Source organism: Cornus florida, unplaced genomic scaffold (assembly GCF_030987335.1).
Source record: "Cornus florida cultivar Cherokee Brave unplaced genomic scaffold, ASM3098733v1 CherokeeBrave_3.0.0_Hap2_Chr11, whole genome shotgun sequence".
Classification (NCBI taxonomy): Eukaryota; Viridiplantae; Streptophyta; class Magnoliopsida; order Cornales; family Cornaceae; genus Cornus; species Cornus florida.
The window spans coordinates 87726853-87748457 of record NW_026775581.1 but is presented as its reverse complement, the minus strand read 5'-3'; the positions used below and the strand labels follow the sequence as shown (position 1 = coordinate 87748457).

At 36.6% G+C, this 21605-nt stretch overlaps 1 protein-coding gene across 1 annotated transcript in view; it reads right to left on the bottom strand.

Moving 5' to 3' along the window:
* Positions 1–4775: 4775 nt before the first annotated feature.
* LOC132283907 (uncharacterized) overlaps positions 4776–21605 on the bottom strand; it is a 141273-nt gene continuing 124443 nt past the window's right edge. Inside the window, exons 59-64 of the mRNA XM_059785943.1 lie at positions 20940–21098; positions 20539–20823; positions 20213–20428; positions 20053–20105; positions 10493–10601; positions 4776–6084 (exon numbers count right to left, since the gene is read on the bottom strand). Of these exons, the coding sequence (XP_059641926.1) occupies positions 5767–6084; positions 10493–10601; positions 20053–20105; positions 20213–20428; positions 20539–20823; positions 20940–21098 (1140 nt within the window). The 3' untranslated portion in view covers positions 4776–5766. The remainder of the gene's footprint in view (positions 6085–10492; positions 10602–20052; positions 20106–20212; positions 20429–20538; positions 20824–20939; positions 21099–21605) is intronic.

Sequence of the window (21605 nt, the reverse complement as noted above, 5' to 3'; positions counted from 1 at the left end):
AAGTAGTGTTTATTTATAAAGGGAAGCTTGCTTTTGAGTTTTGAAGGAGACAATGTTGGTGGGCTCTACTTTAAAAGGGCAAAAGTGCCAAAAATCAAAATTGGTCGGCTCACCTTTTGAAGGTCATCTCTTTCCTACGTGGCTAAACTTTTCATTCTTATCAAATGCTGGGGCTGAGAATGAAAATAAAATTTCTTTGGGTTTTAAAATTTTTTGTTGTCACTTTCGGGTATTGAATAATGAATAATACATCTATTATGGGAGTATTTCCTTGGAGAGAGATTTAGTCATTAGTTTGTAATTTGCAGTATGTAGTTCTTGTACCCCAAACAATGGCGCTTTTAGGACAGTAAAATGTTATTTTATCTCATCAAATCTTGAAGCTTTAGCACTATGGACTTGCATACATCGTACTGGGAAAAAAAAACACGGTAGATATTCTCATAAAAAAAAATTTCTATCAAGGGGGTCAAGTGGCCATTAAAGCTTCTTCTGGATGCCTTGGATTAAAAAAACATGGTAGATATTCTGGATTTTTATCTGCCAATTTCCTTCAAGTTGCTTAAATTTTTTGTTTTGTTTATTTTAATTTCCTTCTATTTTTAGAGTGTCCTTGTTCACATATGAGTTTACTGATTTCTTTGATATCTGTAGGGTTTTTTTTTTTTTCATTAATATATATTTCTTTTTATTTTTTTTATTTTTTTGACAATGATAATCAAACCTCTAACTCTAACCCTTTCATTCAAATGATATGCTATCACTTTTACTCCTGTGATGCAACAACTTGGATATCGATTGGTGCGTGTAACTCTTGAAATGTTTTTAATTAGGAAACCACTTATATACCCATGGAATAAATATTAAAAAAGAAAGAAAAAAAAAGACCAACACTAATTGGTCTCCTAAATCTCATTTTTAGTGCCTCCATTTTACATTAACCAATCTCGTTTAAGGGCGACTCTCTCTCTCTCTCTCTTATTTTATTTTATTTTATTTATTTTTTTTTCTGATTTGGTAGCATACAGGAAAACTATTTCTCACATCTCGATAACTTAAATATTCTAATCCATGTTCTTATTAGTCAAAAAATAGGATATAAGATGGAAAAGAAAGGTGAATCTGCAGTAGCCGACACAGGGGAATGGAAATTAGGTAGCCTACGTGTTTCCACCAAATTGGGAGCCATATCTGTTGGTGTGAACCAATGGATGGCAGCAAACCCACAAACTTAGCTAAGTTCTCTTGGTCTATGTTTTCTTAACCCTACATATTTGTGCCTCTGTGCGTGTCTGTGTGTGTTTGTTTATTTATTTAAATATATATATATTTATTTATTTTGATAAATAAAAATTTTTATTAAAAAACATTCAAAAGGGGAGCAAATCCTGAGAAAAATACAAAAAACCAAATATATTTTATTAAAAAACGCTCAAATATATATATATATATATATATTTGATAAGTAAAAAACCAAATATATATATATATATATATAAAACCAAATATATTTTATTAAAAAACGCTCAAATATATATATTTGACTGTGTGTGTTTGTTTATTTATTTATTATTATATATATATATATATATTTATTTATTTTGATAAATAAAATTTTTTATTAAAAAACGTTCAAAAGGGGAGCAAATCCTGAGAAAAATACAAAAAACCAAATATATTTTATTAAAAAACGCTCAAATATATATATATACATATATATTTGATAAGTAATTTATTATTATATTTTTAATATATGTGGATGACAAGACCTTTAAAATTTCAAATTTATTTGGTTTTGGTTGGTTTAGGATAAGAAGACTGGCTGGTCTTCCTGAGAGGGAGAGCATGTGGTTGTGATAGATTCCATGCTTTCATTTTATTGGATTTTATGTCTAAACATTTCCGTAGCTTAACTGCTCCAGTGATCTCCATTATACTGTAAACTTGACCAATACTGTGGAATCCTCACCATTTTAAAGTGGTTGTCTTCACCATAATACATAGATAGATCTATCTTTCTAGTTTGAGAGATGCTTTAAAGCAAATATCAATAAAAGGCCTCAAGGTTTAGTCTTGCAGGCTTAAATTGTAATTTGTACATGTTTAAGCATCTTCTAATTATTCATAGCATTAGATTTACGTTCAATTAAAATATTCTTTTATGGTTGATTGACACAGCATGTAAAAACCTTTTTTATGAGAAATGAATTATGAATTTTGTATTTAAATTTTAGAGGCATTCTGGTGGGCAGAGCATTGGCACGTAGGAAGAAGTATTTTGAAAATATTGGGTAGGTTATCCTTAAAGTAAGACACTAAATTGAATCTGGAATGTGGGAATTTGGAATAAAAGTGACTTTACACCTAGCACTTTAAGGGTAGAATTGCCAAACAAATTCAGGTGACCTATTCCGAATAGTTGGATTAAGCCTTGTGGAGCAGGGTTTGAAATTAAAAATCCCAAGCAAGTGGTATTTTATGTGATAAAAAATTGCTAAATTAGGTAAAAGGGAAATTCTATAGGGAGGTTATTAGGCTAGTGACCTTAAATGGAGTAAAGTATTGGACGTTAAAAAAACACAAGAACAATGCATTCATGTAGCGGAAATGAGAATTTTGAGACGAATGATAGGATTGAGTATAAGATATATAATCAATAATCAACATATGAGAGGAACTAGGCGTAGTGCCAATTGGTTAGAAGTTAAGAGACAGAGAGGTCACACAAGATTAACTTGGGATGAAGTAATTAGAAATAATTTTAAAATATTATAAATAAGAGGGGTTATTATTTTTGATAGAATAGAATGGCAAAATAGAAATCATATGGCTGACCCCGTTCATATGGGATAAATGTAAGGATGATGATGAAATATAATTTGTCCGGGGAGAACCTTAGAAGAGTTGGTGCTGATGGTATATATTGTGGTATCTAAATATGCCTTCTCTACCATTATACTAGAAGCTGCATTGTCAATTGAATTTTTTTTTTTTCCCTCTCAAAAGTTGCTAATCTGGACACCGTCCCCCCTCAAGTTGCAACTTTTGAAATCCAAAAAAATTGTTGTATATTTTGTGGTGGTATTTCCTTCTGTTCCTTTTCCTTATAACAGTTTGCTATTTGTCATGTACATTATGAACAGATGGATGAAAAAAAAAGGCTGTGTATTTGTGTACACACAATATCAACAGGTTCAATCAGCTTATCCAAGATGAATTTAATAATTGAAAAAAATGTAGTGTTGTTTAAAGTATGAAAGTTCTGTTTGTTCAAAAAAGGTGAGTTATATTGGTTGTCGTGTAGGCATATGTTATTTTCATTTTAGTTTGGATGTACTCTCTATTTCAATTTATCTGCACATGACAGAACAATGACCATGTAAATTACATGTACAAGGGTCTATTTGCTTGAAAGAAGCAATTGCTATTCAAACATCTGATTTTGTTCATGCTTAAATTATTTCTTCTATTAGAATTTGCAACTTCACCTTCTTTGTTATTTGAAACCTGGGGATAAGAAATTTGTCATTACACATTACATGGGAAAAATGAAGTCATTCTTATCTGAAGTTCCTGCATCAATACATGCTGGAACTGTTGAGCATTTGTTAGCGGGATTAACGGTGATGATAATTTATCATAGCTTCATCGACCGGTGAACTGTCGGTGAACAATATCATGGAGCGTAGAGTCTGTCTTCATTTGCTGGAAAGGTAAAACCTTGTGCATGACATCGATAGTTTGGTTTTTATTCAAAATGCAGTTTGGCCAAGTAATTCTCATGCCTACGAGGGCTTTTTTGAGTGGAGGATAGAAGTCTTATCTCTTCTACTCTCTTCTCTTTTTCTCGCTGGTGGACAAATACACACGTTTTGTTAGGCTCCACTAATTTGGCTGGAGTTGCTGGGTGGTTTTGAATCACAGCTGCTGGGACGCTCCTCTACTCAAAAAGCAGATGGTGGCCCAAAATTTTGTGGTCCCCCATCCTCCCCCCCGGTGGTTATATTTGAATTCAAATGAAGAAGTGGTGGGATCTACTTCTCTTGGCAGATCTCTATATCTCTCTCTCTCTCTCTCACACACACACACACAAAACACATGCACACACCATTCCACTGTTAGTTACAGGCCAATTACCACAATTCTAGAGTAGCATAACATATTGGTACCTTAGCTGGTTTTGTATATGGCTTGAACATTTTTTTCCCCTTGCTAGAGCTATTTAGTCCTTTGGTTTGAATATTCCTCAGTTACACGGAGGATAGGTTGACATCCCGAAAACCCGAGAAGGTGGCTGGCACCGGTGGTGGAGTACTCCAAAATGGTGGTGGAAAAAATATCCCAAGTATTCGGCTAACTTCAAGAGATGGTAAAAGAACCCTCTTTTTAAAGAGAGTGATAACATCTTCTGCCACTAGAGACTACTTTGTACTTCAAATACTTCAAATAAAGTGTGTTTTTTGAAGATAAATACTCTAATAGACAAACATCCTCCTCGAATGGTTTATTTCAGTTGCAAAAAACTGCAGTTTGGTTTCAGTTTATTAGAGTCGATGTGGTGTAAATTATGTTAAAACATAAAAAGTTACTAAACTTGTAATTATACTAATTATTATCACTTATTTTCTACACAATTTAGGTTTCATGGGCAGGGTTCAAAGGCTGCCGGTAGGCCAAAGACTGAAACCCAGACCCACTGAAAGGGCTGGTTGTAACTATACCAATGTACAAATTATGGAATCATTTACAGTCCCGAGAACTCAGTAGAACCAACATTTTCAAAATTACTCTCCCGAGACTTTCATTAAAGCCAGTCTTCAAAACTCTAAACAAATGATGCTTATCGAGATAATATTCTCTTACATGGCCATGAACCCTATAGAAATATACATCAGATTACACCTCTGCGCCTGATATTTTCAGCATTTCATTTTCAAATTGTGGTTCCAATAAGGAAAAAAACCAACAATTAACAGACAACACCAGCTACTTTCGTAACAGGATAGTTTGACCAGTCTCACTGATATTTACAGTATAATCCAATGAGGTAGAAAAATTAAGCCATAGTTGTTTACACCATTGTGCAAACCCATATTTCTTTGCTCACTAAGTTTCGATCGAGTGCTAGCCCGCTCTGCATCGTGTTTGTTGAACCATTCTTCTTCAAGAACAATATATCAATCAGGTCATCTCTTAAGATCACAACTATCACGAGACGGCATGATTCCAATTCAATTTTGGTTTAATAAGATATAGCAACTTTTAATGTCTTGATTTGTTTCTTCACATGCCGTGTAAAGCACAAAAGCAATCAACTCCCAAGCCATGCCAAATGCTCCTTAAAATAAACTTGTTACGGTTCATAATTTTTCTGACACAGCCAAATGTGGCCCATATTGGGAGATCATACCGAAAATTTTGTCCATGCAACCCCAAAACAGCTGTTCAAACATTCCCCAACTTCCATAATTTGTAAAGGCAGATTTTTGTTATTACTTGTGTGTATCTTCTACAATGCTCGGCTTCGTGTACTTTCCTGGAAACTAGCACGCTCGATGGAAAACAGGAAAGGAAGCTGCTTCCCAAACTTCTGAAGAATTATAGAGTTGATGATCTTGTTATTCTTATTCTTGGTTGTAGAGTAAAATACCACAAATCAAAACCATTTTTGTATAAGCCGAGGACATTCCTCAGCAACCAGAATGTGAAGGGCCCATCATAATTGCAACATGTTGATCATTGAGCTTCTGATGGTTGTAGTGAATGCTAAGAGTCATTGACAACCCGCATCGGCTTCCAGTCAGATTCATTCCGTGGTTGCCTCAAGGCATCAAAGTGAAGAGCATCGCTTTTTACCTGATAAATATGACATGCCCAGGGATACGAATCTGGTGCTGACCAAACCTTCTGCTCTTCAAATACAGTCTCCTCAGCAAGTGACTCTGCCACACAGTATATCATATCGGATTCCGGTTCTGAGAAACCACATACAGCAACACATCCAAGGGACACAAAACCCTCTGGAGCACGTGGATGCCAAATTGATACCGGCATTTTGTAGTCATCCAAGCAATTCCTCCAAACCTGTAAAACACTTTCAATTATTCCACATTCCATAATGGCAAAAAATCATTTAAATGAGAAAACAATATTGCTGATATTAATAAAAAAACCATTCAGAACAAATACTGCCTGCAAATTGAATCTAGCATTAATATTGACATATCAACTGTGAGAAAATAAAGAAAAGCTGAATCGCAATGACTCCAACTCAAAATAGGATTTATGTAGATTACTACCAAGGTTGTTAGAATTGAGATTCTACGCAAGATCTATGAGAGGTCCATGGGATTGTCGTAGGATCGGATCGAGAATTGTAAGATTCTATAAAACTATTGCAAAAGTAAGTCAAACTAACTTTCTAAATCAAAATTTTTCGATAAAAGTAGAGAATAGGCTAAATAACCAGTTCAAACACTAGCAAAATTAATTAACCTTAAAAGATAATAGACACATGACAAAACAATTAAAATCAGTTTCTTGATTTCAACAAAAAATCAGCAAAACAATCAATCAAAGTCTCATAGAAGAAATTAAAGTAAAGCCTAATAGAGAGAGAGTACAATTTAGTTGCCTAATTGTATGAGCAATTTAGTTGAAAAGTTTACTTTTTGGTTAAAAAAAATAGGAACAAAATAGAGATAGAAAGAACAAAGGAAAAAAAAAAATTGAAGTCTTTCTTTAATTTTGTTTCAGAATTGACAAAGAATAGGTGGAAAGATAGAATCTCGTTCCTTGTACTGAAAAAGAAAGAACAGAAGAGAAATTAAGAATAATAAAACAAAATAGAGGAAATTTTTGAAAATTTGAATGATACCTTTGAAATTCAGAGTTGATCCTCTCTACATTTGACGTTTGTTTCTTTGTTTTTTAATTTTAAAATTTAAATGTAACTAGGCTAAAGTGTTACTTTATATTTAAAATGATTAAATTTATTAGTCCAAAATTAATTGTAGGCCCAAATAAATCCAGGAGACGAACAAAATAACACGATTTAGTAGGGTCGGTAGGATCGTAAGATCTTATGCGATTATACAATCCTAATTCTGATTCTACAGATCCTATTGAGATTCTACTTCCCAGGGATTTTGGATGGGATTGGGATCGTTTTGACAATTTGGGATCGTAGAATCATAAGATTCTAAGATCCAGAATCGGGATTTTAACAACTATGACTAAAACCCTCCATCCTATATATATACATATATATATATATATTTATTTATTTATAGAATTGAATATACTTTTATCTAATCTAGTTCACTCATATATAACCAAATGATATGGAGTAACAAAGTAAACTATCTAAAACAACCACTTGTAAAGTTGTATTAATTCTCACACATATATCCTATCAAACCTAAAGAAAATTATTTTCTTTGTAAAGTCCACCAAATTACCCCATCATAAGCTTTTTCCAAATCTATGAAAACTAAATGTAGATCTTTTTGCTTTAAATCTTCAACTAATTCTCTAAATAAGTAAATAGTCTCCATTAAGGATCTTCTTGGCATAATTTTTTTTTTGATAAGTCTTCTTGGCATAAATTCAAATTGACTATCAAACACCATGAATTATTTCCCTGATCTTTTTTATTTTTATTACTCTATACATAATCCAAGAGACGTGTAACATAGTACACCATAATCCAATACAAAATCACACATGATACTTCTCCCAGTCTTCATTCTCAACATCAAGAATCAACCAAATATTAGAAATATCACCAATATACATCGCATGTTAGACCAAACTGTGGAATTAAAAAAAAAAAAAAAAAATCGTGGAAACAATTGGTATTACTGCAAAGATATTAATTTTATCGCCAAATGTTAATATAACCTTTTAAATCCAAAATCATGCATCAGGCAACAAAATGTAAAAAATATTGATCAAGGGTTTGGGCTTTTTATTTCTCTCGAAAAGAACAAGTAAATAGTGGGTTATATGCATTTCATACACTATTTTCTCAGATATCCATTATCTCTAGATTCCTTAGCAATTAGTTGAAATTGAAAGCTAAAATTATGAAACTACATAGGTTCCCACAAAAAGTTGGATCCAGCATGCTTAAGACTGGAGCATGAGCTGCATGACTAGAGAGCCATTAGATGGTTGGTCATGGCGCTGATGCTGATATCCTAGAAAGTAGTATTTCTGTCTCATATTAGCTGTCCCATTGGGGATTTTGACTTTCTAGGGGGCATGTTTTAAAAGCAATGTCCATTTTGAAATTCCAAAACCACCCATTTAAAGTTTAAAATTCGAACCGTTAGTTTGGGAAAGTTTCAAAATTTAAGGAAAGTTTCTTAAATATTAGATCTTTTTAAATTGACTTTTCAAAAGGAACATGAATTTTTATATAACCGGAAATGGAAAAAAGGGACAAGTATCTTATGGCAGTACTCATATTCATTTGTACAAAATAGCTGCTCTCAGGATTTGAACCCACATTCTCACACTACACAACCCATCATTTTACAAGTGCACCAAGTAGTGGCCTTGGGTGCATGTCTAATAAATAACAGTAAATTTTATTATATAATAACTTATCTCAAGTGATACCCACATTTGAGGCAATCAACATCTCTCTCTCTCTCGGGGTATCACATGCATAACATGTGCAAAACACAACTGAAATTTGAAAATAAGACATATGGCGTTGAAACAGCCCCAGGTGGTGGGACTGATTCATAACGATAAAAATCTCACCAATCCATTGCCTACAGTGGGTTTGACAACAAAATGTCATAAAAAAGTTGCACATTCCCAATATAAATTTCCAAATAAAATCCTTCATGTTCAATTTCTTAGGCGTTTAAAACCACGCCATGGTAAGATATGACATCAATGATTCTAAGGTTCCATTTGGATTGAAGGATTTTAAATGAATTGTAACAACCCACTGATGCAGCAGCGGGTAGGGGCAATTCGAAATCAGAATTCAAGTAGAATCAGAAAGAGATTGAGAGAGAGAGAGAAGAAGAATAGAGGGAAGAGGAATCAGAAGAGAAGAAGAATTCAGAGGGAGAAGAAATCACGATAATCTCAAGATTCAATATCAATAATAATCATCAAAAGCTGCCCTTCACAATGTCTAAACCAACATATAAATAGGCATCGAAGAAAAACCCTAATCAACCTATTACCATAAATAAAACACTAAATTGCTGAAATATCCCATAATAATAATAAATAAACAAAAATCCCCAATTCTATCTTTCTTTCCCACGTCTCCAATAGTAGGTGTGGGCCATGTGGTCTTCAAGCTCTCGGGTCAGGCCAGGTTCTCCGTCACCCACTCCACCACATGGAATGAAATTGTCCGCTTTGGGCCCAAGCCCGTACAGTTTTGTTATTGGGTTTTTACCCCAAAAGGCCTCGTACTATTTGGAGATGGAACTTGTACATATAAGCACTTCAACTTTACATTTCCCAAGCGATATGGGATTGTGCAACCCGTAGCTCGCCCAGTGTCTCGCACCTTCCCACATCACACTCGCCCACCAAATGGATTTAATTTCAATTGTGTAAGAGATATAGCTAGATGGATTGAGGAGATTTCGGATGAATGGATTGGAAGATTAATATGCATGGAATTCAAATTGTTGCGACAAATACCGCGAACCAAGAACACAATCAAGAATCAAGATAGAAGTACACACACCACGGTGAAGATCCAACGAAAGATTTCACTATGTGAAAATCAGGAAATTACAAGTTTTAGCCCTCAAACCCTAGCGCTCTCTCTTTCCTGCGGTTTTTAGTGCTCTCTTTCACACTAATATCACACTCCAAATCTTAAACGCCATTATATATTAGGCTACAAGAGAATTCTAGAACTGGGTCCATGATCCACAAGAGAAAAACGGTTTAATTTTTTTGGTGTCAAACCTATGTCACAACACGACCCAGGTCGAAACAAAATTCGGAACGCAACATCACACTATTAACAAGGTGTAAGGAGTTATATGGAATCCTTACTAAGATCCGCAAGAGAAACGGGTCAAAACCGGGTCACAACGTGATCCGGGCCGAAACAATATTGGGGCCACAATATCACAAAAATAACAAGGTGTAAGGAGTTATATGAAATCCATGCTGGCAAGGACTCAAGTTACACAATGATTATTATATATTTCTCTAATGCTTCAAATCTAACACCACCTTGAACTTCAATGGTTAATTTTTTGTGTAAACTCAAATCCTTTGATTTCAAATCCATTCATTACTTAGCGGGTGAGAACTTGGGCCCTGGTACCTCATGAAGCATCAGGTCTCAGGTTCAAGACTCTGGGTAAACAATTTCCGTGGAGGAGAACCGGGGTGGGGGGGTGGGGTGGGGAAAAAAAAATGAAAATGAACTCTTGAGATCTGAAAACAAAGCTAGTACAATTTGCCCAAATTTCTGTCATTGTTTTTTCGATCTTACCAGGTCATAACCCACCGGAAGTGAGAACAATTTGTCACTATTACGATACACAGCAGCTACATTTGGAGGATGGCTGCCAACACGAGCTATATCCCCAACTGAGACGTACCTGAAGGATAAATTCTGTATTTAGGTCTCAAAAATGATATTAAGAACATTACTAGCATATTGCAGAATAAAAGATATCAAGAATACTACTAGCATCTTGTAGTACAAAGCAAACATTTCGATTATTATGTAAAAGAAGATGCATGGATCAACTAGAAAAGTACAAAGAGAGCATTCATCACATTAAACAAAACCACCTAAGTTCCATTACTCTTGTAAATATAATCTACGTTAATCCATTTCTTTGGAAAAACATTTAAACCGAATAGCAAATGATCATGTAGTTCTATATTCCTTCCTCTTTGTAGCATGATAATTACGATTTTAGAACTAGTTAAAATGAAGTGTGTGTTACTGAAGGTTATATAAGAACCACAGTAGATATCTGAATTACTACTCTCTTGATTAAAAACTGGAGCAGTAGTTTATCTGGTTCATATTAATAACCACAAATTTGTACATATATCCTAGATGCTTGTTGTTAGACAGCAATGCATGAATTGTAAATGATAAAACAGAATTTGAAGCAAGGATCAACATACGGCTGGACAACAGATTATGAGGTATTATGACCAAGTTTAAAAGACAAGAGACTACAGGCTGAAAACACCTTGAATAAAAGTGTAGCCAGCTGCAATGGTGCAATTTACTAGTATCCGGAAAAGAGAATAAAATGCTTAAGCTAGAATGAGTTAAATAGCAGAACCATAGAAAAAAATTCATCAATTTTTTGGTTCATTGAATACAAAAGATTGGAAAAAAAACTTGAAACCTTAAGCCAGTAGTTTATCAGGTTCAAAGAAGTAACACAATAACATATTCCTATCTGTTCATTGTTAGGGAACAAAATAAAGACCATTTTGCAGTTGAATTGGAGAACAAGAAGTCCACATGCCACATATACTACACTTAATTGAGGCTAAGGGGTAAAGAGAGAAATTAAAATTGAGGAAAATTTCTTTTACTTTAGGGTGTTAATTTTAATAGTTCAGGGTTTCTTTCAGTCAGTATTATCAAAGGCGCGCCCCTAGGCGCAAGTCTAGCACCTGTTGTCAGTCCAAACGCACTCACCTGGGCTGCGCCTTGTCCTAATCATTAGGCGCGCCTGACTTTTCTTCTTTTTAAATTGTTCAAAATCAAAAGAGAAACAGAGAGAGCAAAAGCGTATTCTCTGTGTATTCAAAAACAACTTACAAAACCTAATAAGCCTATTTAGGCTTATATATGTTACAAGGTTTACATAATAACACAAACGGCCTATTAACTAAACAGAATTACATAACGACCCATTATTATATATATAACTTCTAACACTCCCCCTCAAGCTGGAGAATATATATCAAATAATCCCAGCTTGGAACAGATAGTTCTTAATCGATTATGACCCTATGCTTTTGTAAACATATCAGCTAATTGATCTTCAGACTTCACGAATGGAGTAGAGATGCTCCCACGTAATATTTTTTCTCAAATAAAGTGACAATCAACTTCAATATGCTTGGTCCTCTCATGAAACACAGGATTTGATGCAATGTGAACTGCTGCTTGATTATCACAGAACAATGGAGTAGGAGCTTCAACTGTCAACCCAAATTCTTTTAGAAAATGTTGTATCCATGTCAACTCATTAGTGGTATGGGCCATTGCCCTATACTCAGCTTCAGCACTAGATCGAGCTACCACCGTTTGCTTTTTACTTCGCCATGTAACTAGATTTCCTCCTACAAATGTGCAGTAACCGGTAGTAGATCTCCTATCTGAAGGAGAACCGGCCCAGTCAGCATCTGTAAAACCTTCCACCCTGAGATGACCATTTGGTTTATATAGTAACCCAAAACCTGGAGCTTGCTTGAGATATCGGAGAATCCAAAGAACAGCAATCCAGTGTGGCATTCTAGGGGCTCCCATGAACTGACTTACAACACTAACAGCATATGAAATATCAGGTCGAGTGATAGTGAGATAAATTAATTTCCTAACAAGGCGACGAAATCTGCCCGGGTCACTAAATAGATCACCCACATCAGCTACAAGTTTTCTATTTGAATCCATAGGAGTATCAACCGGACGACCACCTAACATACTTGTTTCTTCTAATAAGTCCAACACATACTTTCGTTGGGATAAACTTATACCTGTCTTGGATCTGGCTACTTCAATACCCAAGAAATACCTAAGTTTACCCAAGTCTTTAGTGTGGAATCGATATTGCAGAAACAACTTCAACTTAGCAATGCCTTCAGAATCATCACCTGTGATCACAATATCATCAACATACACCACAAGAATTATGAAACCAGCTTTAGTGCGCTGGTGAAATACCGAATGGTCAGTCTGACACCTCTGAAGACCAAACTTTAATGCCGCCTCAGAGAATTTTCCAAACTAAGTCCGTGGAGATTGTTTCAAGCCATATAGGGCCTTTTTAAGGCGACAAACAGTGTGAAGATACTCCCCCTGAGCAACAAACCCAGGTGGTTGCTCCATATAAACCTCTTCTGCTAAGTCACCATGCAAAAAGGCATTTTTAACATCTAACTAAAACAAAGGCCAATGTCTATTAGCAACAAGAGAAATCAAAACACGAATAGAGGAAATCTTAGCAACAGGTGCAAACGTCTCATCATAGTCAATACCATAAGTCTGGGTATAACCTTTGGCAACAAGACGTGCTTTTAAACGCTCAACGGACCCATCCGGAAGATACTTCACAGTATATGCCCAGCGACAACCAACAGGTTTGACACCTGGAGGTAATGGAACAAGAGTCCACGTGCCATTCGTATGCAAAGTATCCATTTCATCCTGCATTGCTTTCCTCCAACCCGAATCTGGCAAAGCATCCTGCACAGTCTTAGGAACAAATGTAGTAGACAACTGAGAGGAAAAACATGAGAATGATGGTGACAAGGAATTATAAGAAACATAATGAGCAATGGGATGTTTAGTAGCACACGAGCAAGGAGCTTTACGAAGTGCAATCGGCGAGGAATCAGACACAGTGGAATTTGTCGAATCCAAAGACTCTGGAGGTGATGGAGGAGGCACGACAGCAGATGGCTTTGGTCTTCGAGTGTACACCTGTAACGGGGCAGATGAAGGAACCAGAGATTGAGATTGAAGAGAAGGTGAGGGAAGAGGAACTGCAGAAGGAGGCGACTCAAGATTGATATCAAGAAGTGAATCAGTATCTGAAAAATATGGGATGGACTCAGAAAATGTGACATCCGCGCTAATAAAGTACCGTTGAGAAACAGGACTATAGCAGTGATAACTTTTATGAGAGCGAGAGTCGCCAAGAAATACACACTTTGTGGCACGTGGGTCTAGTTTATCAAAACCAGGACCAAGATTGTGGACATAACATACACATCCAAAAACCCTAGGAGGAAGAGAAAACAAGGGAGAATCAGGAAATAAAATAAAATGTGGAGATTTGCCATTTAATACAGATGACGGCATACGGTTAATAAGATGACAGGCTGTAAGAACAGCATCACCCCAAAACCGTTTAGGCATACGCATATGAAACAAAAGAGCACGAGTTACTTCTAAGAGATGTCGATTCTTACGTTCTGCAACTCCATTTTGTTGTGGAGTATAAACACATGAATTTTGATGAATAATTCATTTATCACTAAGATATGTATCAAAAGGAGTTGAAGAATATTCCTTAGCATTATCAGAACGTAGAATACGAATTGGACATCCAAACTGAGTTTTGATTTCTTTGCTAAATTTTTTTTTTTTTTTTTTTGATAAGTAAAAATATATTAGAAAAATGTTCAAAAGGGGAACGCATCCCTAATACAAGAGAAAAGATCTAAGGACCAATAGAATCCAAGAGATCAAAGAAATCATCAATCGAGGAGCATGTACTTCCTCTAACATAAAAGAATAAAGAACGAAGAATATGAATTTTTAAATTAGCTAAGGACGATTCTTTTCCTTCAAAGGATCTGTTATTTCTCTCACGCCACAAACACCACCAGACACAATGAGGAACAATCTTCCAATAAGCACAAGCTTGTTTCTTAACAGGACAGCTTTTCCAAGCGTTAATCAATTGAGAGGAGTGCTTAGGCATTACCCAAAAAATGCCGAAAATGCTGAAAATAAAACTCCAACAACCAAACGCCACAGGACAATGCAAAAGAATGTGATCCACGGATTCACTATCATCTTTGCATAAACAACACCAATTAACAATGATGTTGCCTCTCTTTCTCAAATTGTCCAAAGTCAAAATCTTCCCCAATGTAGCTGTCCAAACGAAGAACGCGATTCGAAGAGGGGCTTTAGAGCACCACACGGACTTCCAAGGAAACTCGGAACCAACGAAATTGGATAAATGAATAAACATAGAGCGGACATCATACCGACCAATAGCCAAAGGAACCCACAAAATATCATCACACCCTCTGCCAATATCCTTCTGCCTATACAAAATATCCAAAAAAGCAGAAACTTCCTCCATTTCCCAATCCTGAAAAGGCCGCCTAAACCGCACATCCCACGTAACTCCATTGTTATCAAGATGATAACAATCAATCACGAAAACATGCTTATTAGTTGCAATGCTATAAAGCCTAGGAAATGAGTGTGAAAGCAACTGGTCGCCACACCAAAGATCCTCCCAAAAATGAACATGCCTGCCATTACGAACTTTGAATCTAATAAGAGTAGAGAAAACATCCCATCCCTTCCGAATAAATTTCCACAAACCAACGCCTCCCGTAATAGTGACTGGAAGAGATGACCAACCCCCACTCCCCTCACCAAAACGACACGAGACAACTCTTCTCCACTGACGATGTCGTTCCCTTCCAAATCGCCATAACCACTTTCCTAAGAGAGCACGATTAAAAGGAACAATTTTTCGAATGCCTAACCCTCCGAATCTCAATGGTTGGCAAACTTGATCCCAATTAACAAGATGATACTTAAACTCCTCTCCCCTTCCACCCCACAGAAAATCCCTCTGAATTTTTTCAATTCTATCAGCAACAGAACATGGAATTTAAAACAAAGATAAAAAATAGGTAGGAAGGGATGAAAGAGTACTCTTTATAAGTGTGACTTTCCCACCCTTAGATAGATACTGCTTTTTCCATCCTGCTAATCTTTTCTCATATCTATTAATCACTGAGTCCCAATTCCCAACCAGAGTAGAAGAAACTCCCAAAGGCAATCCTAAATAAGGAAGAGGAAAAGAACCAACTCCGCACCCTAAAACAGCAGCTAAGGAGGAAATATCTGGAACATCCCCCACTGGAACAAGCACACTCTTTCCGACATTAATCTTAAGCCCAGAAACTGCTTGGAAGCAAGCAAGAGTGCACCTCAGATATCTGAGTTGAGAAATATCAGCATCACAAAATACCAAAGTATCATCAGCAAATAAAAGATGGGAAATCTGGATCTGATGATCAACATCTCTGCCAACTCTGAACCCCTAATGTAACCCAAATCTTCCGCTTTTCTCATTAATCTAGTCAGACCTTCCATAACGATGAGAAAAAGAAAAGAAGATAATGGATCACCTTGTCGCAGACCACGCGAGCTAGCAAAAAAACCCACAGGAGAGCCATTCACAAGAACAGAAAACATAACTGATGAGATACAAGTGTCAATCCATTTTATCCATCTATCACCAAATCCCATCCTCCGAAGAAGATACAAAACAAACTTCCAATTAACATGATCATAAGCTTTCTCGATATCAAGCTTACACAAAACGCCAGGAACCCCGCTTCTTAATCTAGAGTCAACACATTCCCCAGCAATAAGAACAGAATCCAAAATCTGCCTTCCACCAACAAAAGCGTTCTGCGATTCTGAGATAAGACCATCCAACACTTTACTCATCCTGGAAACAAGAACCTTGGCAATAAGCTTATACATACATCCGATTAAGCTAATTGGCCGAAAATCCTTGATATCAGATGCACCGCCCTTTTTAGGGATGAGAGCAATAAAAGATGCATTCAAAGATTTTTCAAATGTGCCATGAGAATAAAAATCCTGAAAAGTACTCATCACCTCCTCTCGCACCACCTCCTAACTCTCCTTAAAAAAGCGCATAGTAAATCCGTCTGGCCCTGGTGCTTTGTCCCCATTGCAACTAGAAAGTGCCTTAAGCACTTCCTCTTCCGTGAATGGAATCTCAATACTATCCCTATCCATCGCAGAAATAGTATTAAATGGAAGACCATCAAGAGTAGGTCTTCGATCCAAAGTTTCAGTGTAAAGCTGCTGGTAAAAAGAAGCAATTCCTCCGCGCACATCTTCTTCTCTCCACAAATCAAAACCATTAATCCGAATACTTCCGATATGATTACACCTTCTGTGAGCATTGGCCAGTCTATGAAAGAATTTTGTATTCTGATCACCATCTTTTAACCACAAAGCCCGAGACTTTTGACGCCACGAAATCTCCTCCATATGAGCAATCTCAGTAAGAAAATGGACAACATTAAAGTCCGCACGCTGTTGTTGCATACTGCGAACATCAGCAGTAATGGGCTGATACATATTCAGCTTTTCACAGACTCCCATAACTTTGGAATAATACTCTTCTATACTTTGAGTACCTTGTTCAAGATTGAAGTACTGTTTACATAGCTCATAAACACGGGTGATATTACCTGTCCCAGAATATAACTGCTGCAATCTATCCCATATCTCCTTGGCTGTATCCAAATAAAGTAACGTTGAACTAATTTGGGGTTCAATACTGTTTATCATCACAGAGATGATCTGAGCATCTTCCTTTTCCCATGCATCAAAGGAAGTATCAGTTGCCTTGAGTTTCTCTTTAGTCAAATGAGAACCAAGACCTCTGCCTTTGAGAAAAATGGCAACAGATTTGGCCCACAATATGTAATTCTTCCCATTGAGCTTAACTGAAGTCATGGGAGAATTAAGACTGTTCGTGGGTGGAAGCAAATCTGAACTTGAACTTGAGGCCATGTTGAATCCAGCAAAACAGAGAAGAAAAAAGGAGAGAAAAAAAAATTCTGTATTCTGGCCGAACCTAGAAGCGGGTCTGAAACCAGGTCGGATTCTGGCACAGGTCGGATCCTGGTACGGGTCGGATCTTGGAACCGGACCGGATCTAGACTATCCCTGGTTTAGTAAACCGGGATTGGAATAACTATCCCAGGTTTAGCAAACCAGGGTTGGAGTAGCACAACCGTGTAGCCAAACACGGGTCTTCTTCTTCACTCCGTCACAAACTCCGGTAAACAATACGGCGGAGGCGACTGCAACCCAACCACGAGCAGCGGCCGAATCAACAAGCAGCGGCCGAATCAACTTCCGGCCGACCTCTGCAAATCAAGACGAAGAAACTTTTGCCGGCGACGACGAAGAAGGCAGAGACGACGACCACCAAAGAGGAGCTGCCGGTGACAATGAAGAAGGCAGAAACGACAACGAACATACTTCAGATCTGATTACGGTGAACAAGAAATTGCCGACAAAGACATCAAAACCACAATCACGATTTTGATCGTGATTCAAATCGTGATTCTGATCGTGATTCACCACCAACCCACCTACTAACTCTCACACTCATGATCATTGGCTCTGATACCATGTTCAAAATCAAAGAGAAAGAGAGAGAGCAAAAGCGTATTCTCTGTGTATTCAAAAACAACTTACAAAACATAATACGCCTATGTAGGCTTATATATGTTACAAGGTTTACATAATAACACAAACGGCCTATTAACTAAACATAATTACATAACGACCCATTGTTATATATAAAACTTCTAACATAAATGATTATTATATTTCCTTAAGACAAAAAGGTAAGTTTTGGCAAATTCTGGAACTTTTGATCAAAAGAATAAACAAAAAGGAAAGGCAAGAGTCAGACAAAAAGAGAGAACACTTGTGAGAGTGAGACTGAGATGAAGTTGCAGAGACAAGACGAACAAGGAAGCCCTACAGAGATGAGATGAACAACTAAGCCCTATAGAGACGAACGCGAAGCCAGGTCAGTTCTTTTTTCTTCTCTCTGTGTGTATTTTTTTTTTTTTTTTTTTTTTTTTTTTTTTTCTTTTCTTCTTTAACGGCTTCTCTCTTCTCGTGTACTTCTCTCTTCGTCTATTTCTGTCTTTACGTTTTTTTCTCCCCTTTTCTTGTTAACCGATTTTTATTTTCTATTTTTTGCTGTCTATCTCTCCGTCTTCTTTTTCTTATTCCCTATCTTCCAGTTTTGTTTGTTGTTGTTGTTAACATTCCTGCTGTTTTTCAGGTCTCATGTTTCGTTTGGATTTTAAAGCTTGAAGTCTTTGGAATTGGATACATGGATGTACTTTCATGGTTCTTGGATGCTTATATGGTTGATGGATATACTTTTTCATGTTTGATATTAATTTTTAGAATATAAATATGACTTATGAGATATGAATGCTTTATGGTAGTTCAAATTTTCAATTGCTCGCCTCGCCTCGCTTCACTTACGCATGGGCCTCGCGCCTAGGCTCCAAAGGACATCTAGTGCCCCAATGCGCCTTGGGCTTTTAATAACACTGCTTTTGCTTAAGGTTATATTATTATTAGGGTTTTGTGGGTTTATAAGGTATCTTTCTTTTATTTCCTATTTTGTTTTGTTTCCCCTTCATAAGGGAAGCTCTTGTAATGCATTATATAGACTTTGGTATGGAGAATTATTGTGACTTTTCAGAAATCTCTCTTCCAGTTCTTCTTCCCCATTTAGACTTTGATATTGAGAATTATTGCGAGTTTTCAGAAATCTTTCTTCCCATTCTTCTTTCCTTATTATTGCTCTATTCCCTGTGTCTATCAGGTCTCATCTCACCATCTTACTCTCATCACCTCTTCTAGCCTCATCTCATCTAATCTACTATCTATCTTCTCATCCCTTTCTTTTTCTACCACAAATGATTTCAGGGATCTTTGGGGTTCTGTACCAAATTGGTATCAAGACCCTTTTTTTTTTTTGGCATCAGCAGTGTTGGTGCCACCAGCGTGAGGTGCTAGAGGGGAAGAATTGGGAAAGAGCCAACCTTTGGCATTGTTTTGCACAAAATGACTTCTCATACTTGAACATGTCCTCACAGTTATCAGCCGAGCTTTTAACATTGCACCAAGCAATGGCCCCTATTGTGAGAAGAAGCAATGATTGACAGAAAGAAGAAACATTTCAATTTAACATCTAATTATGAGGTTTTATGACTAACTTTAGAGAATTATGCTGAAAATACCATGAATAGATATGGAACCAGTTTTTTGGCCTGTTTTTGTTCCCTTGGGATGCGCTCCCCTTTTGAGCGCTTTTATAAATTTCTTACTTATCAAAAAAAAAAGAAAAAGAATAGATGTGGAACCAGTTGTAATACAGGAAAGTCACTGGTAAGAAGAAAAACTAAAATGCTTAGGCTAGAGCAGAATAGGATGAACTGAGGACTGGTAATTACCCGTGAGGACATACTGGTCTCCAAATGCTACATATTCCACCATCTTCCAAAGCCTGTTGAATATAAAAGAGTGTATTACACATTACAGTAGGATTGCAACATCCAGGCAACCAAAACCTCGAGATGAAAATGACTAAAGCAAGGCTGACATTAGGATCACCTGTTTCCGGCATAAAGCGCGTCGCCCTTTTGATTCTTGTTCACTGCTCCAAACCTTTGAGAAATTGATAGTGTGTTTGACAAATCTCCCGTCGTCAGATACAGAACTTGACGAAGAGAGATTTCTGGACTTTGTAATGGCTTTGATCTGGTTGCATGGGTCTCTCCAATTAGTTTCACTCCAAGAAAAGCACACATATCTCTGGCTTGAAGGAACCTGCACATGGAAAATTCTAAGCAAATTACACATGATGTGCTATTAAGATAAGCTCAAATTATTGTCACCATGGTGAATATAGTGATTTTGAATCCATTCGCAATTCTGACCTTCAATGTCAGGCTTTTCATGTTGGACTGGTGTGCTTTCCACATTCTACGCACTACTGAACAGATCCTAAGAGCTTGGGATTCTCTTCCTTCTAATTCTTCTTCAGTAGTGCATTTTATGACTCTAACAAATGCTTCTGATCTTCTAAAATTTTTGAGATGGAGAATTATGTGAGATGGTCTGGGGCAGCCTGCTTTGGCCAACTCCACTGACATGAGCTCTTCCCAGGGCACATCCCACATTATCTTGCATGGTTTTTTATCCATCTTGTCAGGTGCAAGACACTTTCCAAGCAGAAAGATAGGAAAGTCATATAAAGCCAGATGTAATAGTTCATAATAATAAATGGTGTAACAGTCAAAAGAACAAAGAATGAGTAGAGCTAAATCCCCCGACCAACCTGCAACAGCATGACTCGTTTATTAGTGACTAAAACAATCCTCTGGTAAGGCACGACAAAATGGTCTTCATAATAATCTGACAAGGCAAATTTTGAGGGCTCCTTGAATATTTCAGTACATCCAAAATGCCGACTCGTCTCTGCAAGATAAAGTATCATCTGGAAACCAAAATAAGAAGAGAGTAAAAGACCACCCTGCATTCACATTTCGTAAGTATGAAGGATACAAAACTGAGACACAATTCTTTTTCAACATATAAACATGCTACACATCAAAGCACCATCCTTAAGAGAGTTTTGAATATATAAGGATTTGTAAATTCCTCATCCATTACTTCTACACCATCAATTTAGGTATAGTTGTTAGACTCTAAGGTTCGATTGGTTTTCATACTGTTTCCAATATTTAACAAAAAAATCTTCCATAATGTGAAGAAAGAATACATTAATTTGGGAAAGCAGACCAATTTGGGAAAAATAAATTGAAAAACAAAAATACGCCAGAAAAGTGGTAAGAATTGCAAAACGGCCGAAAGACCGCATCTCAAATTCTGTTTCCTACTGCATAGCTTTCAAAGCCCTATTGTCTTTCATCCCAATTGTAATGTACATGTTTAAGCTGCACTTATAACACTAAAGCATCATATCTATATAAGTATATCAATT